At 42.8% G+C, this 20,248-nt stretch overlaps 1 protein-coding gene across 1 annotated transcript in view; it reads right to left on the reverse strand.

Annotated features, from left to right (window-relative positions):
- Positions 1-20,248, reverse strand: part of cep162 (centrosomal protein 162) — a gene marked incomplete at its 5' end in the record, with an annotated part of 120,830 nt that overhangs the window by 83,672 nt on the left and 16,910 nt on the right. Inside the window, 8 exon segments of the mRNA XM_024280308.2 lie at positions 5,227-5,257; positions 10,344-10,405; positions 10,491-10,549; positions 12,572-12,746; positions 14,804-14,933; positions 17,641-17,720; positions 18,512-18,576; positions 19,464-19,578. Of these exon segments, the coding sequence (XP_024136076.1) occupies positions 5,227-5,257; positions 10,344-10,405; positions 10,491-10,549; positions 12,572-12,746; positions 14,804-14,933; positions 17,641-17,720; positions 18,512-18,548 (574 nt within the window).

Raw genomic sequence — 20,248 nt, forward strand, 5'->3', positions numbered from 1 at the left:
GTCTTGCCTTGTCCCTGCCTGTTTATGTTCGCTATTAAACTATCTGCATCACAGAAGACCTCACCTCACTCGGATCCAGCAGAAGGAGCGCAGAGTCCTACCGATCTACAAGGTTTTGCCGCTCTGCTTTTGGACCATGGACGTCAGCTCCAGCAACTCGCTACAGCCACAGAGACCATCACCGCACACCTGCAAACCAGCCAAGCAGCCACAGCTCGTCAGCCTGCTCCGGTCCCGGCTCAGCAATCAAATCCGGATCCCCCAAGTCTTGCTGCTAGTGTTGTATGTGATTTTCGGCTTTCCTTACCTGACAAGTTTAATGGAAAGCCTGAGCTTTGCAATGGGTTTTTGATGCAGTGTGAACTGTTCCTGCTGCAACAACCACACCTTTATCCCACGGAAGAGGCTAAAGTGTCCTTTCTGTGCTCGTTACTCTCTGGAGAAGCACTCGAGTGGTTGTCGGCTGTGTGGGCTGGAGGGGCGGTGCCTTTCAACAACTATGCTGCATTCACACAGCAACTCTGTGACGTTTTTCACCACTCGCCTGATGGCAAAGATCTCAGAGATCTCCTGATGGAGATAGCACAGAACAATGATACCGTTGCCGCTTATTCTCTGAGGTTCAGAACCTTAGCGGCTCAGGCCGACTGCACCCCGGACACCCTCAAGAGACTTTTTCGCCGTGGACTCTCTGCTGACATGCAGAGGGAGCTGGCGTGTCGTGATGAGGGATTGGATTTAGAAGCGCTCATCTCGCTGGCTATAAGCTTGGACCATCTTTTCCGTTCTCGCCATCCACAAACCGCCACTCCCTGGGCTTCACCGCCACATCTGGGAAAGCTCCAACCCCCTCGAACTTTCAACCTCAAACCCGTTAATCTTGGCTCTACCCAGCTGATGCCGGCTGAACATGAGAGACGTCGGCTGTGGACAGCCGGGCCACCTGCGTGCTTCGTGCCCCGAACGTCCACCACGACGTTCGGGGGGGGCGGTGAGTGAAAACTTCCTTACTTTTGAGGTACCCGTGACCCTACGAATCAATAACAGGTCTACTAAAGCCATGGCCATGATTGATTCAGGGGCAGCTGGTAATTTCATTGACAAAACTTTTGCATATAATAACTCAATTCTACTGCTCACCTGCGAGCCGCGGGTAGCAGTTTCTGCCCTAGATGGTCGCCCGCTGGGTTCAGGACGGGTCCAGTTCCGTACCCCAGAAGTTCATGTCACTACTTTGAATAACCACCAAGAAACCATCAGATTCTTCACCATCGACTCTTCCCGATGTGCCATAATCTTGGGTCTTCCCTGGCTTGAGATACATGACCCAACCATCATCTGGTCGACCAGTGAAGTCTCCTTTGCTTTAACCTTCTGCAGGCAACGATGTGTCCAAATCAGGACACCACAGAACGACACTACTGGGGAGTGTCAAATCCAACAGATGGCTTCAACCAGGATCAATGTACCTGACCCCTCTTCGAGCTATGACTACTTGCCTCCTCATTATCAGGACCTGCAAGAGGCTTTCAACAAGCAACATGCCACGCAACTGCCCCCTCATAGTTCATATGACTGTGCTATAGATCTACTGACGGTTCCACACCAGCCAAAGGCAGAGTGTTCCCCTTGTCACAACCAGAGACTGAGGCTATGCAGGCCTACATTCAGGAGGAGCTGAAAAAGGGGTTCATTCGACCTTCTACATCTCCTGCATCTGTCGGGTTTTTCTTCTTAAAGAAGAAGGATGGTGGCTTACGACCATGCATAGATTATCGCAACCTGAACGAGGTCACAATCAAGTACCGCTACCCTCTACCATTAGTCCCCTCAGCTCTAGAGCAACTGCACCAGGCTCGCTATTTAACCAAGCTGGACCTCCGCAGTGCCTCCAACTTGATTCGCATCCATGAAGGCGATGAATGGAAGACAGCATTCTCGACCACCACAGGCCACTATGAGTATTTAGTCATGCCTTTTGGACTCTGTATCGCCCCCTCTGTGTTTCAGGCCTTTGTAAATGACGTCTTCAGAGACATGCTCCACCACCATGTCATTGTTTACATTGACGACATCCTGGTCTACTCCCCAACATTCGAAGAACATGTCGTCCACGTCCGGCAGGTCCAGCAGCGACTGATTGAGAACAACTTGTATGCCAAGGGTGAGAAGTGTGAGTGCCATCAAACCTCAATCTCGTTTCTTGGCTATGTCATCAGCGCACAGGGAATAGCCATGGACCAGGGCAAGGTGGAGGCAGTCACCAAGTGGCCACAACCCACCTCCGTGAAAGAGCTGCAACGCTTCCTGGGGTTTGCAAATTTCTATAGTAATTTATCCGTGGATTCAGCACGGTGGCTGCTCCTTTAACTTCACTTCTCAAGGGGGGGGGGCACGTCGATTGCAGTGGACAGGCATCACAGGCAATCAGGTTATTAAAGGAGCGGTTCACACAAGCACCCATTCTCCACCATCCAGACCCCAATATTCAATTTGTTGTGGAAGTTGACGCTTCCAACACAGGTGTCGGAGCGGTGCTGTCCCAACGTCAAGGCCTGCCTGAAAAATGTACCCGTGTGCCTATTTCTCCCGTAAGCTCAAAAGCGCTGAAAGGAATTACGACGTGGGCGACCGCGAACTGCTTGCAATGAAGAACGCCTTCACAGAATGCCGGCACTGGCTCGAAGGAGCTGCTCACCCATTCCTGGTGCTCACTGACCACCGAAACCTTGAGTACATCAAGTCCGCCAAACAACTTAATCCCCATCAAGCCCGTTGGTCGTTGTTCTTCTCCCGGTTCAATTTGCAGATTACCTATCGTCCTGGATCCAAGAATGGAAAGGCTGATGCTCTCTCTCGCATCCACGACACCAATGTTGCTGCATGCAGTCCAGAAGAATCCATCGTTCCCTCCTCTTTGGTCCTCGGCCCAGTTCAGTGGGACATCATGACCGAGTTAGCCAACATCAATGCCAATCATCCACCTCCGCCATCATGTCCTTCTGACATAGTGTACGTGCCTCCATCCCACCGTCAGCAGGTTCTGCATCTGGTGCATGATACTCCAGCCGCCGGACACCCAGGTATTGCAACCACACAGTCACTTACTGCAAACAGTTTTTGGTGGCCTACCTTACAGGCCGATGTTGTCAAGTTTGTTGTCCAATGTGCCACCTGTCAGATGGCAAAAGTACCCAGGCAACATCCAGCTGGTCTCTTGCAACCCCTTCCAATTCCTCGATCTCCCAGGACACACATCGCTGTGGACTTTGTAACCGATTTGCCACGATTTCAAAGCAACACCACAATCCTAACTGTTATCGATCGTTTCTCTAAGTCCTGCAGACTCATACCATTCCCCAAACTATCCACTGCCTTGGAGACCGCAGAGCAGCTGGTGCAACATGTTTTCAGACACTATGGTCTTCCAGAAGACATCGTGTCTGACCGGGGTCCCCAGTTCACCTCTTGGGTCTGGCATGCGCTGTGCAAGTGTCTGGGTATCAACGTCAGCCTCACTTCTGGTTATCACCCTCAATCCAATGGTCAAGTGGAACGGCTAAATCAAGAAGTCATCCGGTTCCTGCGGTCTTACTGCCATGATCATCAAGACGACTGGAGTCGTTTCCTGGTCTGGGCTGAGTATGCTCAAAACTCTCTCAAAAAAGCATCCACAGGACTGTCACCATTCCAATGTGTGTTGGGTGTTCAACCTCCCTTCTTCCCCTGGTCCAGGACTCCATCTGAACTACCATCTGTAGATGACTGGTTCCAACGATGCGAGGAGATGTGGGATGATGCACACGTTCAGTTCCGTCATGCTGTGCGGAGTACCACTGAACAAGCCGACCGTCATCGTCAGGAGGGTCCCAGTCTAGCTCCCAGACAGTGGGTCTGGTTGTCAACCCGCGATCTTAGGTTAAGACTTCCGTGCAAGAAACTAAGTCCCAGGTACGTGGGTCCATTTGAGATCATCAAACAGATCACCCCTGTGTCATATCGCCTTCGACTACCTCCCCAGTATCGTGTCTCTCCTACATTCCACGTCTCTCTGCTGAAACCTGCCTATGGCCCCGCCGACGCGGGATCAGGAGCTTCTGATGGGTCCACTCCACCTTTGATCGTGGGTGACGACACGGCTTACCTGGTCAAGGAGCTACTGGATTCCCCGCCGAGGGGGACAGCTGCAGTACTTGGTGGATTGGGAGGAATACGGACCAGAAGAGCGTTCATGGGTCCGCTGACATTCTGGACCCCTCTCTCATCACGGACTTCCATCGTCGATTCCCGTCGAAGCCGGCTCCCCGTCCACGTGGCAGGCCCCGTCGCCGTGTGTTTCCTCGCTTCCGGAGCCGCTCGCAGGAGGGGGGCTCTGTCAGGACTCAGGGTGCCATGGCCCCTTTTGGCCACCAGAGGGAGCCATCACCAGAGTATTGACACTCCCTGTGCCATTACTACACTCAGTATCCCATCAGCCTCTGCTCCTTCTTCCCAGGCTCTCCCAGCTGTTTCCCATCAGCTCATCACTACAAACAGTATTTAGACAGTCACCAGAGCTCCATTCAGTGTGAGGTCTTGTTTTTTGCTCTGCAATCAGTCCAAGCGGTTATTCTATGCTCCATTCCTGTTACTTGACTTCTGTCTGTTTTTGACCACGTCTTGCCTGTTTGTGTTCGCTATTAAACTATCTGCATATGGATCCAAACGCCCCCGCCTCTTCATCACAGTATTGTTAAAAAGTTTTAGTTTGTTCACTAAATGTTTATCCTGTTCAGCCCGACCTAAGACGTGTTTCGGATTTTGGTCCCTTGTGCGATTGAGTTTGACACCCCTGTTTACAGGGTATTTGTACGGTGGCCAGGAGGCAATAATACATTTACCTGAAACACTTTTACAAGTTTAACTGAAACACTTTTACAAGTTTGACCCACTCACAGTAAAAAATAATGCAACAGTAATTTGTTTTCTGTTATTGTCAGACATGCTGAAATCATCTTACTTTTGTTCCGTTTGAAATGATTTTGCGAACACAGAAATTTAAGCAACTTAAACTGAAAAAAAATGTAGTTCACTTCATACAGGTGTGCTTTTCATTTTCTGTGACTTTATTCATCAATGTCTGTGATGAAGACATAGTTTGTGCTTTGGTTTTACAGACTTTTTGTTGTTGGAGAGTGCACAAAAGTACATCTGTCCACTTGGTTCCTGTACATGTGCCTGTCTTACCTTTAGCAAGCATTGGAGAGACTCTGGGCTTCTGAAAACAGACAGGAACATGAGTCAGTGTACTGCTGGGAGAGAATATTCTTTAATTTGTAGCAAAGATAAATATTAATACACATTTTAATGGGAAATATAACTCAAACTTAGAGTCAAGATCATTTACAATCTGGCATAAAAAAATAATAAAAAAAAAGTACAGACCCAGGGATTTTACATGGCAAAAGGGCATAAAACGTGAAATGACAAAACACTCCAATAAAAGTTTTGTTTTTGGTGTTTTAACCACGTTCATGAGGAAGGTCATAGAAAAAGAATATTAGGCATAAAATTGAATTACCTGAATATTTCTTTTCTTCAATTTTTTGTGATTCAGGAGGAGATGAAAAATGCTTCATCGGTCTACACCCTGCATGCACTTTGATGGTCCAGCGCTCAATAGAAACGCTCACTTAAACTGATCAGACCATTTTCTACCGGCCAAGAGGGGACTGGTCTGGTGGATAGTGCTCAGTGGAAACGAGACAAAATAGATCCGTATTTATCTTTGTTTTCCTCATCTGAACTGGTATTTGGCTCTAAACTATAAAGATGGATAGATGCTGGATTGCACCAATGTTACTTGCCATTTTTGCTGCACCACTAATGTTAAGTTGGGAGTGTGAGGGGCTGTAAGCTAGCGGGAGAGCATAAACAAAAGAATGATGGGAAGTCGGTGCAAGTTTACTACATGCCAACAGTCCAACCCACAACTCAGAGGTGAACTTCTGATCAACTCCTGTCACTCACCTAAAAAAATTGTCAAGAAAACAACAAAGGTTTTTTTCATTTTAGCTAACAAAAAACAGAATATATTATAATAATAACAAAATAGGTTATGATTAAGAGACCACTAGAAACGCTTTGAAAATAGATCAAAATATAATTGAAGTGGGACTTTAGGACTTTGACATAAAAAAAACCCAGATTTTTCTGACTGAGGCACACTTAAATTTTGATTAGATTTTAAAATCCTATGCATCCATTTTCTTCTACTAATCCGGGACCAGATTGCAGGGCCAGCAGTCTAAGCAAAGATGCCCAGACTCTCCTCTACCCGGCCACTTCCTCCAGCTTGTCTTCGGGAACCCTGAGGTGTCCCAAGGCCAATCAAAAGACATAGGCTATGTCCGAATTCCTTCTCTACTTACTGTACAGTGCAGTGTGAATCTTCAATTTCAAAATCAAGTGCCCTAGAAATTTCCAAGAAGTCTTTCCAAAAAAACAGTGTGCATCCATGCTCACTACATTAGCGAGTATAGACCACAATGCATTGCGTTCGAACAATTTTTCCAAGAAAAACAAAAAGTTTGTATGTAGTTTTTAACAAACTATCTAAATTCTCATCATCAGAACACAGTGGAGTCACAAATAGACGTCGTAAAATGTTCGTATTGATTTGATTTTCAGTTCACCTATCCAGTGTTTAAAAACATGAAAGAAAAGTAGTGAGCATGCTGTCCAAATTGCTTTAAAATCCAGGGTACTAGTTCCACACTACATAGTTTTTTAGTAGTTAGGGATTGGGGTGGGAACTGGGACATAGCCATTGTCTCTCTGGTAGGGCTGTGGACCATTGCTTAGGTGGCGATCCAATTCAGCGATCTGGACGTCGTGAATATCCGTACTCAAATTTTCTGGAGTAACTCGCGAATTCCCGAGCAACCAGGTGCTCGTTACAGCCCTACTCTCTAGCATGTCCCGAGTCTTCCTCGGGGTCCTTGCCCAGTGGGACATGCCTGGAATGCCTCCATAGGGAAGCGTTCGAACCAGATGCCCGAGCCATTTCAACTGGCTCTTTTTGATGTGGAGGAGCAGCAGGTCTACTCCGAGTTCTCTCCAGGTGACTGAGCTTCTCACCCTATCTCTAAGGGAACGGCTACTCACCCTGCAGAGGAAGGTCATTTTGATTGCTTGTATGCGGGAGCGTTTTAGTCACAAATGAGGGAAGATTGCAGCTGGGATTGACAGGCAGATTGTTGCTGTGTCTGCTATTTTGCGGTTGCTGTACTGGTCTGTTGTGGTTAAGAGAGAACTGAGTCAAAGCTCTCAATTTACTGGTCAATATCCATTGAGATTGACCTATGAATGTGGAAACAATTGTTATTTTAGTAAGGACAACTAAGTTAGGTTCACGGTATGAACTACTATCCAGTGCCCCTTGATTGAAGTAGAGACGCCTTAACTCTTGTGTTCTCTTATGGGGTCCAGATGACCCCACCCTAATATTGGTGTGTGATCCCTCCCATGACAAAGGTGGACAGCATTGTATATCTGCCACAGACACTAGTGAAGATAAAAAAAATATTTGGAAAAAAAAAGTGCAACGCACTGTTTTGTGGGGTCCAGATGACCCCACTTTAATGTAAACATGCCAAGGATAGCACAAGAGCTATAACTACCAGTCTTTAAGGAGAGGTGATGGGCGTTGGGTCTCCAGGCAGTATTGCTATCACTAGTGCTAGAAAGTCATGTGGCTCAGTCTTGGCGAACCAAACAAGAGTTGTTCATTTCACTGTCACTGCTTCAATATTGGCAAGAAAATCTATTTTGTGGGTTTTATACGGAAGTATTTCAAATAATTTAGATATTTAAAAGAAAATCCAAATTAAACTCTCGAGACTGCCTAAGGAAACTGATTTTTTTTAAATTGTCTACTTATAAATCGATCACTATTTGGTTTGAATATTAAGACTCTTAGCATTAAGTAGCTTTTTACAGCGCTTAGTTTTTGTGCTACATAGGCAGCATGTGTTAACACCAAGTTACGATTTGGCTTGTTGTTCTGATTTAGAAAGATGAGGCTTCAATGAGGCTAAAATACAGCAGTCTAAAACATTCATTTCTAATGTAACTCTGTCTCTTTAGCGTGAACTGTTTTGCTTAATGTGGCTATTAAAGGCTTATTTAACTACCATATTAATTTCTGATTTCACGATGGTGATGACTGTTATTCAAAAAGACATTGAGTTTGGGCCTTGTTATCCAAAGGTGCAGTGAATACACCTTCCTTCAGCCTCCAAGCAGAAATCCTAAGGATTGTTCTTTAGAGGAAAGTCATTATGGACAACCTCCAAGATCTTCTAATAGCCACATGTCTGCTCTTTGGTCAAACCGATACAATGCATCTAACTTACACACTAACACACCCATCCATTTTCTAAACTTGTTTTTGTCCTTACCCGGACAGTCTGTTCCAGGGCCACAGACCCACACCTATTCACACTCACATTCACACCCAGGGATAACTAGAGTCACCAATTAACCTATGAGGCATGTTTTTGGACGGTGGGAGGAAACCGGAGTCCCCGGAGAAAACCCACGCATGCACGGGGAGAACTTGGAAACTCCACACAGAAAGGTCTCAGTTGGTGGTTCTGTTTCAGATCCCCCCTTGAACTAGAGGCCTTCGTGCTGTGAGGGAATAGTACTAACCGCTTCGCCACCGTCCGGCCCCTCCAAACTACACCGTTTTAAAATCAAAAGGCATTACAAAAAAAGAGTCAATGTCTTTCATTAATATTTCAAAAAAAAATAATGAATGAACTTAAACTGTAATGCAAAAGATTTTAAATTAATATATACTAGTTTTATCACATTTAACTAATTAATTTAAAATTACCTGTGTTCCTTAATTATAATAGTACAGCATGGTCATCTTAGTTACTAATGTTTTTTTTAGTTATTAATACTAAAAAACACTATTGAATTAATCCTTAAATACTAAAGATGTGGTAACAAAACTAAAAACCTTGTTTTTACATCTGTAAAACTAAACCTGGATTAGACAATAGCTTTCCAAATTTGTCTTTAGTAATGACAACTAATTTGGGCTGACAGTGTGTCTTATAATATGGTAAATTGTGTGTATAAATGCTGGTTGTACTTACAGATTGATTTTCTGTGGGACATGGTACTCCAAAATCTGCCAAAATATTTGGAAAGCTACGAATCCCCACCACAAGATGCAATAGTATTTTGGCTACTGTAGTCAGAAGCCTGGCAGAGTAATTTAATATATTGAAGTCAAGGCTTGACTTCTAAATCCTCAGATTTGGAGCTTCAGCTCTCTCCATAGGTTTTCTATGGGACTGAGGTGCAGAGACTGGCTGGACCACTCCATGAGTTTGATCTGCTTCTTCTTCCCCCATTCATTGCTTGCCTTGACTGTATGCTTTGGGTCCTAATCCTGTTGGAAGACCCATTCATGGCCTGTTCTAAGCCTCCTGATGGAGGGCAGGAGATTCTCACTCAGGATTTGACGCAACGTGCCTCCATCCATCCTCCACTGGCACAGGGAAGTAGCCATGTGCAGAAAAAATACCCCAAAGCATAGTGTTTCCACCTTGACAGAGGGTATGGTGGTGTTGCATTTCTCTAAACAGATGATGCCAAAGAGCTCCAATTTGGTCTCTTCTGATCACAGCACCAGGGGTGTCCAAGGTGTAAAGTATTACCAATGGTGGTCTTTGTGACTGTGGTTCCAACTGCTTTGATTAACTCCTGCCGTGTTGTTTTAGGATGATTTCTCTCTGTTCTCATGATCATGGAAACCCCATCAGGTCAGATCTGGTTTGGAGCTCCAGACCTATAAGTGGATGGATGGTCATGTTCTTAAATTTTGGCACAATTCCACCAACAGTCGTGACCTTTAACCCCCAGCTTGTTGCTGATGGTTTTGTAGTCCATTCCAGTCTTGTGCAGATCTGCAATCTTCTCCCTTCAATCCACTGAAAGCTTTTCAGTCTTTCCATGTTGGAGAGTTTGGAGTCTGACTGACGGATGATTCTGTTGACAGGTGTCTTTTCTGCAGGTGATCAATCCATACTGGTGTCTTCAGTTCATTTCATTAAGACGGTCTAAGTTGTCGGACCAGAACTCTTACTCGTTACTTACCAACAATGCCCAGCACTGTACAGGGTAGGTAATAAGTTTAATAACAATATACAGGAGACAAGATAGCAAAGCAAACCAAAAAACTACTGTACACTTACTACAAATTGTGGGTGCTAAAAATCAGTTAAATAAGAAGTTAATTTGTTACTTTTTTGTTACTTCTTATGCATTGTTGTAGAACTACAAACCTCCTCCAGTGGTTCTTTCATATCACTCCAATCTTCTAAGTATTGACTGTGGTGCAGGGAGTCTGTACTGATACAAATAAGAGATGACACCTGAACAAGACGCTTAGTAAAGGAACACTGTAGTGTCCTCAGGTAATTTGCTCTTACCCTGAAAAGGTCTGACAACACCTGTGACACCGTGATCCTCTGCTGTTTGTTCTGCTCTCCTGGAAGAAACAACATTGGGCTTGATCCGAATACTCCCCTTCTCCCTCTCCCTTAGCCCTCCCCCTTGATTTGAAGTGCCAGTTGAAGTCAAAGTCGTGTCCGGATTATTATTTTTTAAGTTTCACACTCCAAACAGAGGGGTTCAAAGTCCGCTATTGCGAGAGTAAACCGCATTGCACGAAGAAGCGCTTTTCTTCCCTTTGGTGTGCTCTGAACCACAGAAGTTTACATTTAAATGCAAGTAATGACTTTATGTTGTAGTGTGACCTTTTTAAAGTTATAAAACCGCATTTGTTATGTTAATTCAAGAGCTGGAAGCTCTGCGCTAACGCCGGTGGACCGGTGACTATGATGACATCATTAAACGAAAGTCACATCCGAAATATTACACACTATTTTTTCATCACCCTCCGTTTGGAGCAAGACCGGAGGGATAAACAAAGGGGGAGGGCTACAGGAGAGGGAGAAGGGAAGAATTCGGATCGGGCCTTGAACTTTTCCTGCAAAAGTGGTCTTCATCTTTCTTGTATTTATCGAATGTCTTTAGCTGAACAAGCTGTCTGAATGCAAAAACTTTTCTTCCTTCTTTGTTAAATAAAACCGAAAAACTTCTAACTCTTACAGCTGTGAAATGACTCATTTTACCTTGGGTAAGGCTGGAATGCCTTCCCACTGATAACCCGATACCTGCTAATTTCTTTCCCAAAATCCCCAAACTCAACTGCAACCCAATGCAGCCTCCTCACTAAAAAATCTAACAGCCAGAAAAATAAGATATTCACTCAAATAATTGGCATTGTACCCAAGGAAGTGAATTGAACCCCACAAGAAGTAAACTCCTTATTTTACAGTACACTTTAAAACCAGTACATGAATTTAAAATAATGTGCTATTGCTTTCTAGTTGACAGGTGACTGTTACATCCTTAGAACATGCATACTAACTGGAGTTTGTCCACCAGGTTTCCCCTTTTCAGAGAAGTATCTTAAGGGACCAAATGGACCATCACAGAGTATATTTCCAAATATATACTGCTCACAGAAATTAAAGGAGCACAGGGCGCCAGTGGTGAACTAGCCAATTCTGGTGTTCTTGAGCAAATGCCAGTGGAACTCCACGGTGCTGGGCAGTGAGCACAGGGCCCACTGCAGGACGTGGGGCCCTCAGGCCACCTTCATGAAGTCTGTTCCTGATTGTTTGGGTAGAGACATTCACACCAGTGGCCCTCTGGAGGTCATTCTGTAGGGCACGAGCAGTGCTCAGCCTGTTCCGCCTTGCACAAAGGAGCAGGTATGGGTCCTGCTGAGGGGTTGAGGACCTTCTACGGCCCTGTCCAGCTCTCCCAGAATAACCACCAGTCTCCTGAAATCTCCTCCATGTTCTGGAGATTGTGCTGGGAGACACATTAAACCTTCTTGAAAACCTTCTGGAAAACCAGCCAAAAAAGATCAAGAGGGAGAAACTTGAAATGACCTCCACATGTAACACCAGTCCTGTTTGGAGGGTTTTCTAATTGTTGCCACTGAAGTGCACCTGTTGTTAATTCCATGAACACCAATACAGCTGAAATTGATTAACGAGGCCCTCAGCTGGTTAACCAACCAGAAAATGATCAGACAAGTTTAGTTCAATTCATGACAGGCCCAATAAAAAAGTGTTCCTTTAATTTTTGTGAGCAGTGTATAATCTCACTGATTGAATGGTTGGCCACATTCCTGTTTCACAGGAACATCACAAAACACATTAGAATCCATTGACAGTGTTTGTTCTTTGTGAATGAAAGCTGGTGGCTTATAAATCTGTGGATATGAACGATGCTGAAGCAGTACTGTGGATGAATGGATGGATAAATACATTTTTTTGTAGTATAGTATATCTGGGCTTTATACGAAAATAAACCAAACAGAAGACAACAAGACTTATTTGCCGCCATATCAGTGTCTCACTTAATATTAATCTCATTAAATATTTTTGTCACTTGGTTCTGCAGAAATGAAATCAGAAAATGAAGGCTAACATACCCGAGGTCACCAGAAGTGTTGAAGGTAGAGTCCAGCTGTCTGTTGAGTTGGGAATAATCAACAGTTGATGAAGCTCCTGCCTCAAGTTGTGCAAAGAACTTGGTTTTCTCCTCCTCTTCCTCCATAGTGTCTAAGCCCATACCAGTCACATTTGAAACTGGTAACAGAGCCGGTTCTGCTCTCAGCAGTGGAGAAATATACAAAGTAAAATGAGAAAGGTAATCTTATTTAAAATTGTGCATCAGTCAAAAATGCAGAAGCAAAACCTTGATTACAGTAGTTGTATTTAGTGAAGTTTAAATAATATTTATCTGATAGATTACTGTTGTTGACAGTCCACAGGGTTCTTCCCTGTGACCAGTTCTGTTCATTTCTACATACCTCTCTTACTCAATACCATGAAATGAGATGCATGCATTTTATTGTCTGATGTGTTTGATGAAATCCTGAAAGAAATGATCTAAGAGTGTATTCAGACTGGACACATTTGGTCTGCTTAAAGTGAACTAGAATTCGCTTCCCCTGATAATGCTGAGCAAAGTTTCATTCTTAATATGCACAGACGAATCCTGGTCCTGGACGAGGAACGGCTCTCGGACCCATCTGTAGAGGTGGTCTCGGTTCGATTCAAATTGGACTGAGCTTCGAGATTCCCCAGTCTGAATACCAAAAGTGCAGAGAGAAAAATAACTGAACCAAAATGGCCACTGTAGCCAGCGGTCACGTGATCTAAACACGTTAGGAACGAGGCGATCTGTGAGCCGTGGACAAATGTAAAGCATTGAAGTTATGTTAACAAAAGGAAAATAATTGATCCAACTGATTACTTGTTAGAGTGTTAATTTTTACATCACTAAAAACTAGGGATGCAACGATTCAGTCAAGCCACAATTCGATTCACAGTTTTAAAGTCACGATTTCGATTTTTTTTTTTTTAATTTTCAACACAACAAATGAAAGATATTTTAAGGCCAAATATGTTTTCTTTTTGCTGCAGTAAAGCACGGAAGTGCCAAACATGATCATGAAAGATTAATCAGAATTAATCATTGTGGTTTGTGTCCAGGTTGTCATTGCAAATAAGAACTGGAACAAAAAAGCCTGGAGCAAGATTTGGGGGAATTGTTGCTTTCACCTTAGCTTGAGGTTCTCTCTATTGTAGGTGGTGGAGGAGCGCTAACAAACAGTAAAAATACAATAGAAGAAGATTCTCCTCCCTGCAGATCCTGTGTGAGTGCGCTGCTCCGGTGTGGAAACACACATAGAGCGCATTCTTGAACGCACCACACACAGCCGGGGTGTAAGCACCTTGAACCGGGTTGAACATTCAGCGCGCGCTCAGTGTGTGCCTGATTTGTGCGTAGAACTCACGACCCGACTTAAACACTTGCGAAGCAACGCGCGCTCATGTGCGATCTGTACGCGTGGGCCAGGAATTCCGGTGTGCACGTGTTTGCATTGACTTTTCATTGAAAGTGTGCACTTGATTGCTTGGATGGTATGTAAGCACACGCACACACACACACACTCACAGAGCATGGAAAGCTGATGAATCGATTTTTTTATTTTCTGCATCGATGAACATGTTGACGAGTTTGAATCTTTTTTTTTTTTTACCGATTCCCGGAGAATCATTACATCCTTACTTCTTAGTAAGTTACTTCTTACTAAGTTTAATTACTTCTCGCTTTTCTGTGTCTTGCATGCAGGGAGCTGTTGTGATGTTATCCTAAAAGTTCTTTTGTTCAACAGAATTCTCCTAAAAACAATGTCATAACACCACAACGATGACACACAGCAACTCATTCAAATGTGGTTGGATGAATTCGGGCTCATTAAAACAACTTTGAGCTTGATCCACATTGCTTCTTGCATTAACACTTATCATACCTTCATAGCCGTTGTCTTGCCAGTAACTTCCTAGCAGGATGTCTCTATCGTACCAAATTAACGGTAAAAAGTAATGTACCTCACGCTGATACAAATGCTCAAAATTTGTCGGTGAAATAAAAAATTTGAATAGGCAAAATTTCCCTACAAGAAAGGATGTAACGATTCTTTTGAATCTGTAAAAAAAATGATCCAAACTCATCAAAATGTCCATCAATGCAGTAAATTAAAAAAATCAGTCTGTCACAGCTTGTGCCTGAATTTAGAAATGCAAAGCTGATGACATTTCTCCATGCTGGTGCGCTGGGGTGTGTGTGTGGGGGCTGATATCTTCCTTATTACCTGTTGTTCCACTGCTGATCTTGTCATCTTTCCCCCACAAGATATTAAGGTTCTGGTTGGATTCCCGACTACTGAAGACCGGCTGCTGGTTATCACCGTGCCCCAAATCTGTGGAGTCATCTGAAACAGACTGACAAGGAAACCAAGGAGACTTGAAATCAGTCACATTCTTTAACCTTTTAACACCTGAGGCGTCGTCGGTGACGCTTAAGCACAAAATCTTTAACATATCCTAACTTTTCAACTGTTAGCACGCTCATCCGGCAGCTTTTCCACTTCAGAATCTACTGGAATTATCCTGTTACCTAGTAAAAAATACAGTAAATCAAAGAACATAAACACTGGAGCTCCGATGTTAAAGGGTTAAAGATTATTTTCTACTACAAGAATCTGGCCATTCACTCCCAAAGCAAAGAGTAAAAAGAAACAAACTCATCAAAATTATATACTTATTGTAGTATCTTTCCATCATCAAGTCTGTCATTGTTTTTTAAAACATTGCATTTCCCCTTTTTTAAACTCAATTGATTTTTTGTTTTTAGAAACAATTGTTTGGCTGTGAACTGGCTCTTTAGGAATAAAATGAATCATTATGATTTACTATTGACTTTTATTTGACCAGGATATTGACACTGAAATTACACACCTCTGTTGCAAGGGAGTCCTGGCCAAGAGGTTGGTTACAAATACATTGCATAATTGAGACAGTAAAACATTTAAACAACACATTAAAACCTAAAATACCAAGTCATAAAACAGTGAAAGATTAAAATAATAAACTGTGATTAAGAAAACAATTACAATACATTGTGGAGTTCTGTTTCTCTGTGAGTTTGACCTTGAAGACCTGCAATGATGGCAGTTCAGTGAGTCTCCAGCCTTTGTAGAAAATGTTTCAGGCCAAGGAAGGTCCATGCGCTAAAGCTTCAAATGAGGGTAGGTGTTGTGAAACATAAAGTTTATGACATGGTTTTCTACACAGGACAGTTTGACAAGCAGCAGAGGTCTGCAACTTTCAACTCTAAAAGAGCCATTCTGGGTGATTTCTCTCTGACTACAACCCAGCAGGAACCACAGTCTTCCTTCACCCTTTAAAAAATAACACCCTGATTTGTATTAATGCTACTGTTACTATTATTGTCTGCCACAGCTCTGTATTAATAGTTTTTTTTTTGTTTTGGTTTTTATTCTCTTTTTGCTATGTTTTTGCTTTTTTGTCACGTCTGTTTACCCATTTTCTGTTTCCTTTTTTTTCTCAATAGTTGCTTCTACGTTTTATGAATTTGCTATTCTGTTTTTTTTTATTATTATTATTGACAACTCCATCTGTTGTTTCCGTTTCTGCTGTTGTCTTTTATCCTTTCTGTATTGATTTAATTTGTTCTTTTACTAGAGGTCATTAACTTTTTTTAAGGGACTAAAGATGAAAATTAGCTTGAAAGGCTATAATCTTATATATTTGCCTTTTTAAATGTTTTATCAATATATAATCTCCCAGTCTTAAATAAACAACCAATCAATCAATCAATCAATGGTAAACATAAATGTACTGTTGATGAATTTTGTATGAATAAAACACAAACATTAAAAGAAAATTGCTTTTCCTTTTTTTTTTTTTACTTTTGACAGAATGTCATGTGAGTTCCTTTCGAAAATAAAAGACTTCCTGTCACATATGATCATCTCAATGCAGTAAAAGTAATAGTAGCAAGTGTCATGTCAGCAGTGATTAAATAAAAATAGTTCATTTCACTGTTGGTGGCAGCTACACGGTGATGCAGTGGTTGGCGCTCTTGCCTCACAGCAAGAAGGCCCCGGTTCAAATCCCAGCTGGAGGATCTGAAAAACATCAGCTGGGACCTTTCTGTGTGGAGTTTGCATGTTCTCCCCGTGCATGCCTGGGTTTTCACCGGGGACTCCGGCTTCCTCCCACCGTCCAAAAACATGCTCCATAGGTTCATTGGTGACTCTAAATTGTCCCTAGGTGTGAATGTGAGAGTGAATGGGTGTGTGATTGAGGCCCTGAGACAGACTGGCGACCTGTCCAGGGTGTACCCCGCCTTCGCCCATCAGTAGCCGGGATAGGCTCCGGCACCCCCGTAACCCCGAAAGGGACAAAGCGAACAAGAAGATGGATGAATGAATGAATGACTGTTGTTGGTGCATCTCTGCCGGAAATGTAAATCTAACAAACTAAAATAAAGTCAGAGCTATAATTAAGTGACCCCTGCCAAATTTTTTAAACACACTTAAAATTCCTTAAATTAAATTTGGTTAATAATCCGGTCCGCCTTAAGTCAGGTTGTGCTTATTGATGTCCATTGATTTTCTGTAGTACAAGACGGGACACATAAAAATGTGTCAGAATGTTGTAGTTCAACTTGTAATACACACTGTCCTTTGACTGTGAGTAAATGAGTTAAAGTTTGAGCAAGTTTACTTTTTTCCCCTTTACTGCTCTCTCACTTCTTACAATATAGTTGCTTTTTAGCATTTAGATTTTTTTTTATTTCTTTAATAAAAAGAGCCACAATGGAAAGTTAAAACAGCTACATGTGGCTCCGGAGCCGCAGGTTGCAGACCCCTGATCTTGGAGAACTGGATCCATCACAGACACACACATACACACACATTCACTTCTAAAGAAAAATCAAACTATAGAGCATGTTTTTGAACTCTGGTAGAATGCTGTAGAAAAGTTATGCCTGCAGGGGCAAAACATAGAGCCTAGAAAAACAGCAACACAGTAAATCAATTGTAGTTAAAAGGCTGTTGTACCATTCATTAGCCTGAGTATTGCTGAAAGTAAGTGGAACCTTTTATGATTATTATACTACCTCTTTCAAGAATTGTTCAAACTGTGCATCCAGGTCTTCCTCTGTCAGCCCATGAGCCATTGTGATGTTTCTCAGCACAACTGAAAAATAGTAACAAAACAGATTTTGTTCATGCCACAAGTTCAGGGATCAGTAACTTGCAGCTGTGTGTCTCTGTCATCCCCCTGCTGCAGCTCTTCCATTGACTGTTCAAAGCAGTTTCTCACCAGTGTGCCGCAGCACCCTAGTGAGAGATGGTCAGGTGTGCCGTGGAAATGACCCATTTTCCCTGACCTCAAAACATTTACCATCACCAAGATGTCAGCTCTCTGTTCATGTCAGCTCTCTGTAGTTTAGACTATGCAAGATCATAAAAGACTTTTTTTCTTTGTTCACCTAATTCTATAAATGACTGACTGAGAAGAAGAGTGGTACCACGATCTGGACACAAAATTAGACACTAGCTCTGCTTTAAGAAAAGTCCCGCCTCCTCAACTGTCTCCACCAATCATTCTGCCTGCAGCCTGGAGGAATGACTTTGCCTCACAGGACACAATAACTGGGGTTTTATACAGCAATTGATTGTTCTTTGAAGTGCAGTCCAAGCTGTTCACAGACCTGCCTTCTCAGACTGACTCAGATCACGCACTGTCGTCTGGCCACGCAAGAATCGTAGAAAATGATGAATCGTGGAAAAATGAATTGGCTTTATTTTGCTGGAGCCAAAGGTAAGGGCTTTTATAAGGGTGATGTCACAACAGCTCGGTCCAGTACTCTATTTAATGTCAATGGGCTGTCCTAGCACAACAATGTATCTGGCTGTCCAAAAGGGAGGTGTTAAGGGAGGTGTATGGGTGGAGTGAAACTCTTCTCAAAGCAGCAAAAGGCTTACCTTTCCTGAGCTGGAACGACCAGATTGGCTTGAACATCTACATGTCATGGTACATTCCAGGGCACCTTAGAAATATGAAACATAAAATCATATATAGACAAATGTGAGGGCAGAAAAAAGAAAAAAAAACTTCCTTAAGAATCAGATATTTAACAAAACCGAAATAATGTGCATTCACATGTCCTTTTTTTTTTTTTTTTTTGCCACGCCCGGTACCAAGAGACTCACGAACCGGCACTATTACGTGGCCCGGGACTTGAAGACAACTGATGTAAATGGCTGCTGGGAAAAATTACAACAGTGGTTCTGCTGTTTATAGCCTTTTGCTGTTTAGGAATCTGATCCTGCTAAAACTGTTCTGATACAATTTTCATTTAAAATGGATCTGAAACTGCCAGCTGTGGTGCAAAGGCAGACCAGACAACCTCTGACCGGAAGGTTGCAGATTTGCTTCCTGGCTAGCCGGCCCATGCGTCGTAGTGTTGTTGACCAAGACAGTGGTGCCACTATGCGTTTCTGATTTGTTAGTTAGGAGAGCACTCCTTCATTTTCTTATCATCTGATTTTGATAATTACATGCGAATAGACGCTTCAACCCAGTGAAACTTCATTGACAACATTTTACTTGCCTTCAAAAATTAATGCAAATGCTGGCAGCTCAACAAATCCACAATCACATGGCAAAATTTGTGAGTATACCAGAAACCCAGTGAAGCAAAAACTCTGCATTTGAATGTATAAAGTCAATCAATGAGTTACTACAGAATGAGACGACCAGTGATGTGAAAAATACACCAGGCCCGTGTCGTGCACACATAGAGCCCTAGGGGTGCTTGAGCACCTGCCTCTTTTCCCTCGTATTAAAAAGTGTCCTACTGCCCTGTTTTTATTTGAATTTATATTACTTAACTCTTGTTAGTGATATAAAAAATACACCAGTATTCTATCGTACCAATTTCCTTGTAACATGGGGTTCTGATCTGCCGCTTCTGTCTTCGAGGCTCCACTCGGACTCAGATGAAAAAAAGAAGGAGAGCAAGACATACTGCTGCTTCCCTGCAAATAGACTGAAGACACATGGCAGAGAAGCAGCTTAAGAAGCTGTGGGTTCTGGTCTAACTAGTCACTGTCTGTTGTTTCAATGAACTTAAATATGGTTAAATTTCAGGAAAACACTCTAGATTAGTCCAGGAGTTCATTTCTACTTCAGCCAGACGACTGAGCACAGCGCATCAATTCAGCACACAAATCGTGGAAGGACAAGAAACTGGGCGCAAAGTAAGACACCGGGGTGAATTTCAAAATAAAAGAACTGTTTTTATGACGAGTTCATGGCTTCCTTACTACTGGCCTGAAACTAAATTAATCTGTATCTTCCTTAATAAATCTATTAAATCTGAAATCAAGTACTTCAGCATTACACCCTCAAAGGATACACATAAAAGAGAAACTCTGATCATATAATCCAAAAATCAGAAATAAATTTGAACAGTTGGCTCCAAAGAGATGTAGATGACATAGACTGCTTACTAAAACAGAAGGTATCTCCCGATTGATCTATTCTCACAGTTTGTTTATATCCATTAAATTCATCAAACAAATAAATCAAATTAATTTCAATGATATCTGGAAGAACAAGCACCATTATATTAGAAAGAATGATACAGTGAAGCCATTAGAAGGAGGAGGTTTGCATGTGATTGATTTTGAGGCCTTGAACGGTTCCATCAAGCTGAA

Source organism: Oryzias melastigma, linkage group LG17 (assembly GCF_002922805.2).
Source record: "Oryzias melastigma strain HK-1 linkage group LG17, ASM292280v2, whole genome shotgun sequence".
NCBI lineage: Eukaryota > Metazoa > Chordata > Actinopteri > Beloniformes > Adrianichthyidae > Oryzias > Oryzias melastigma.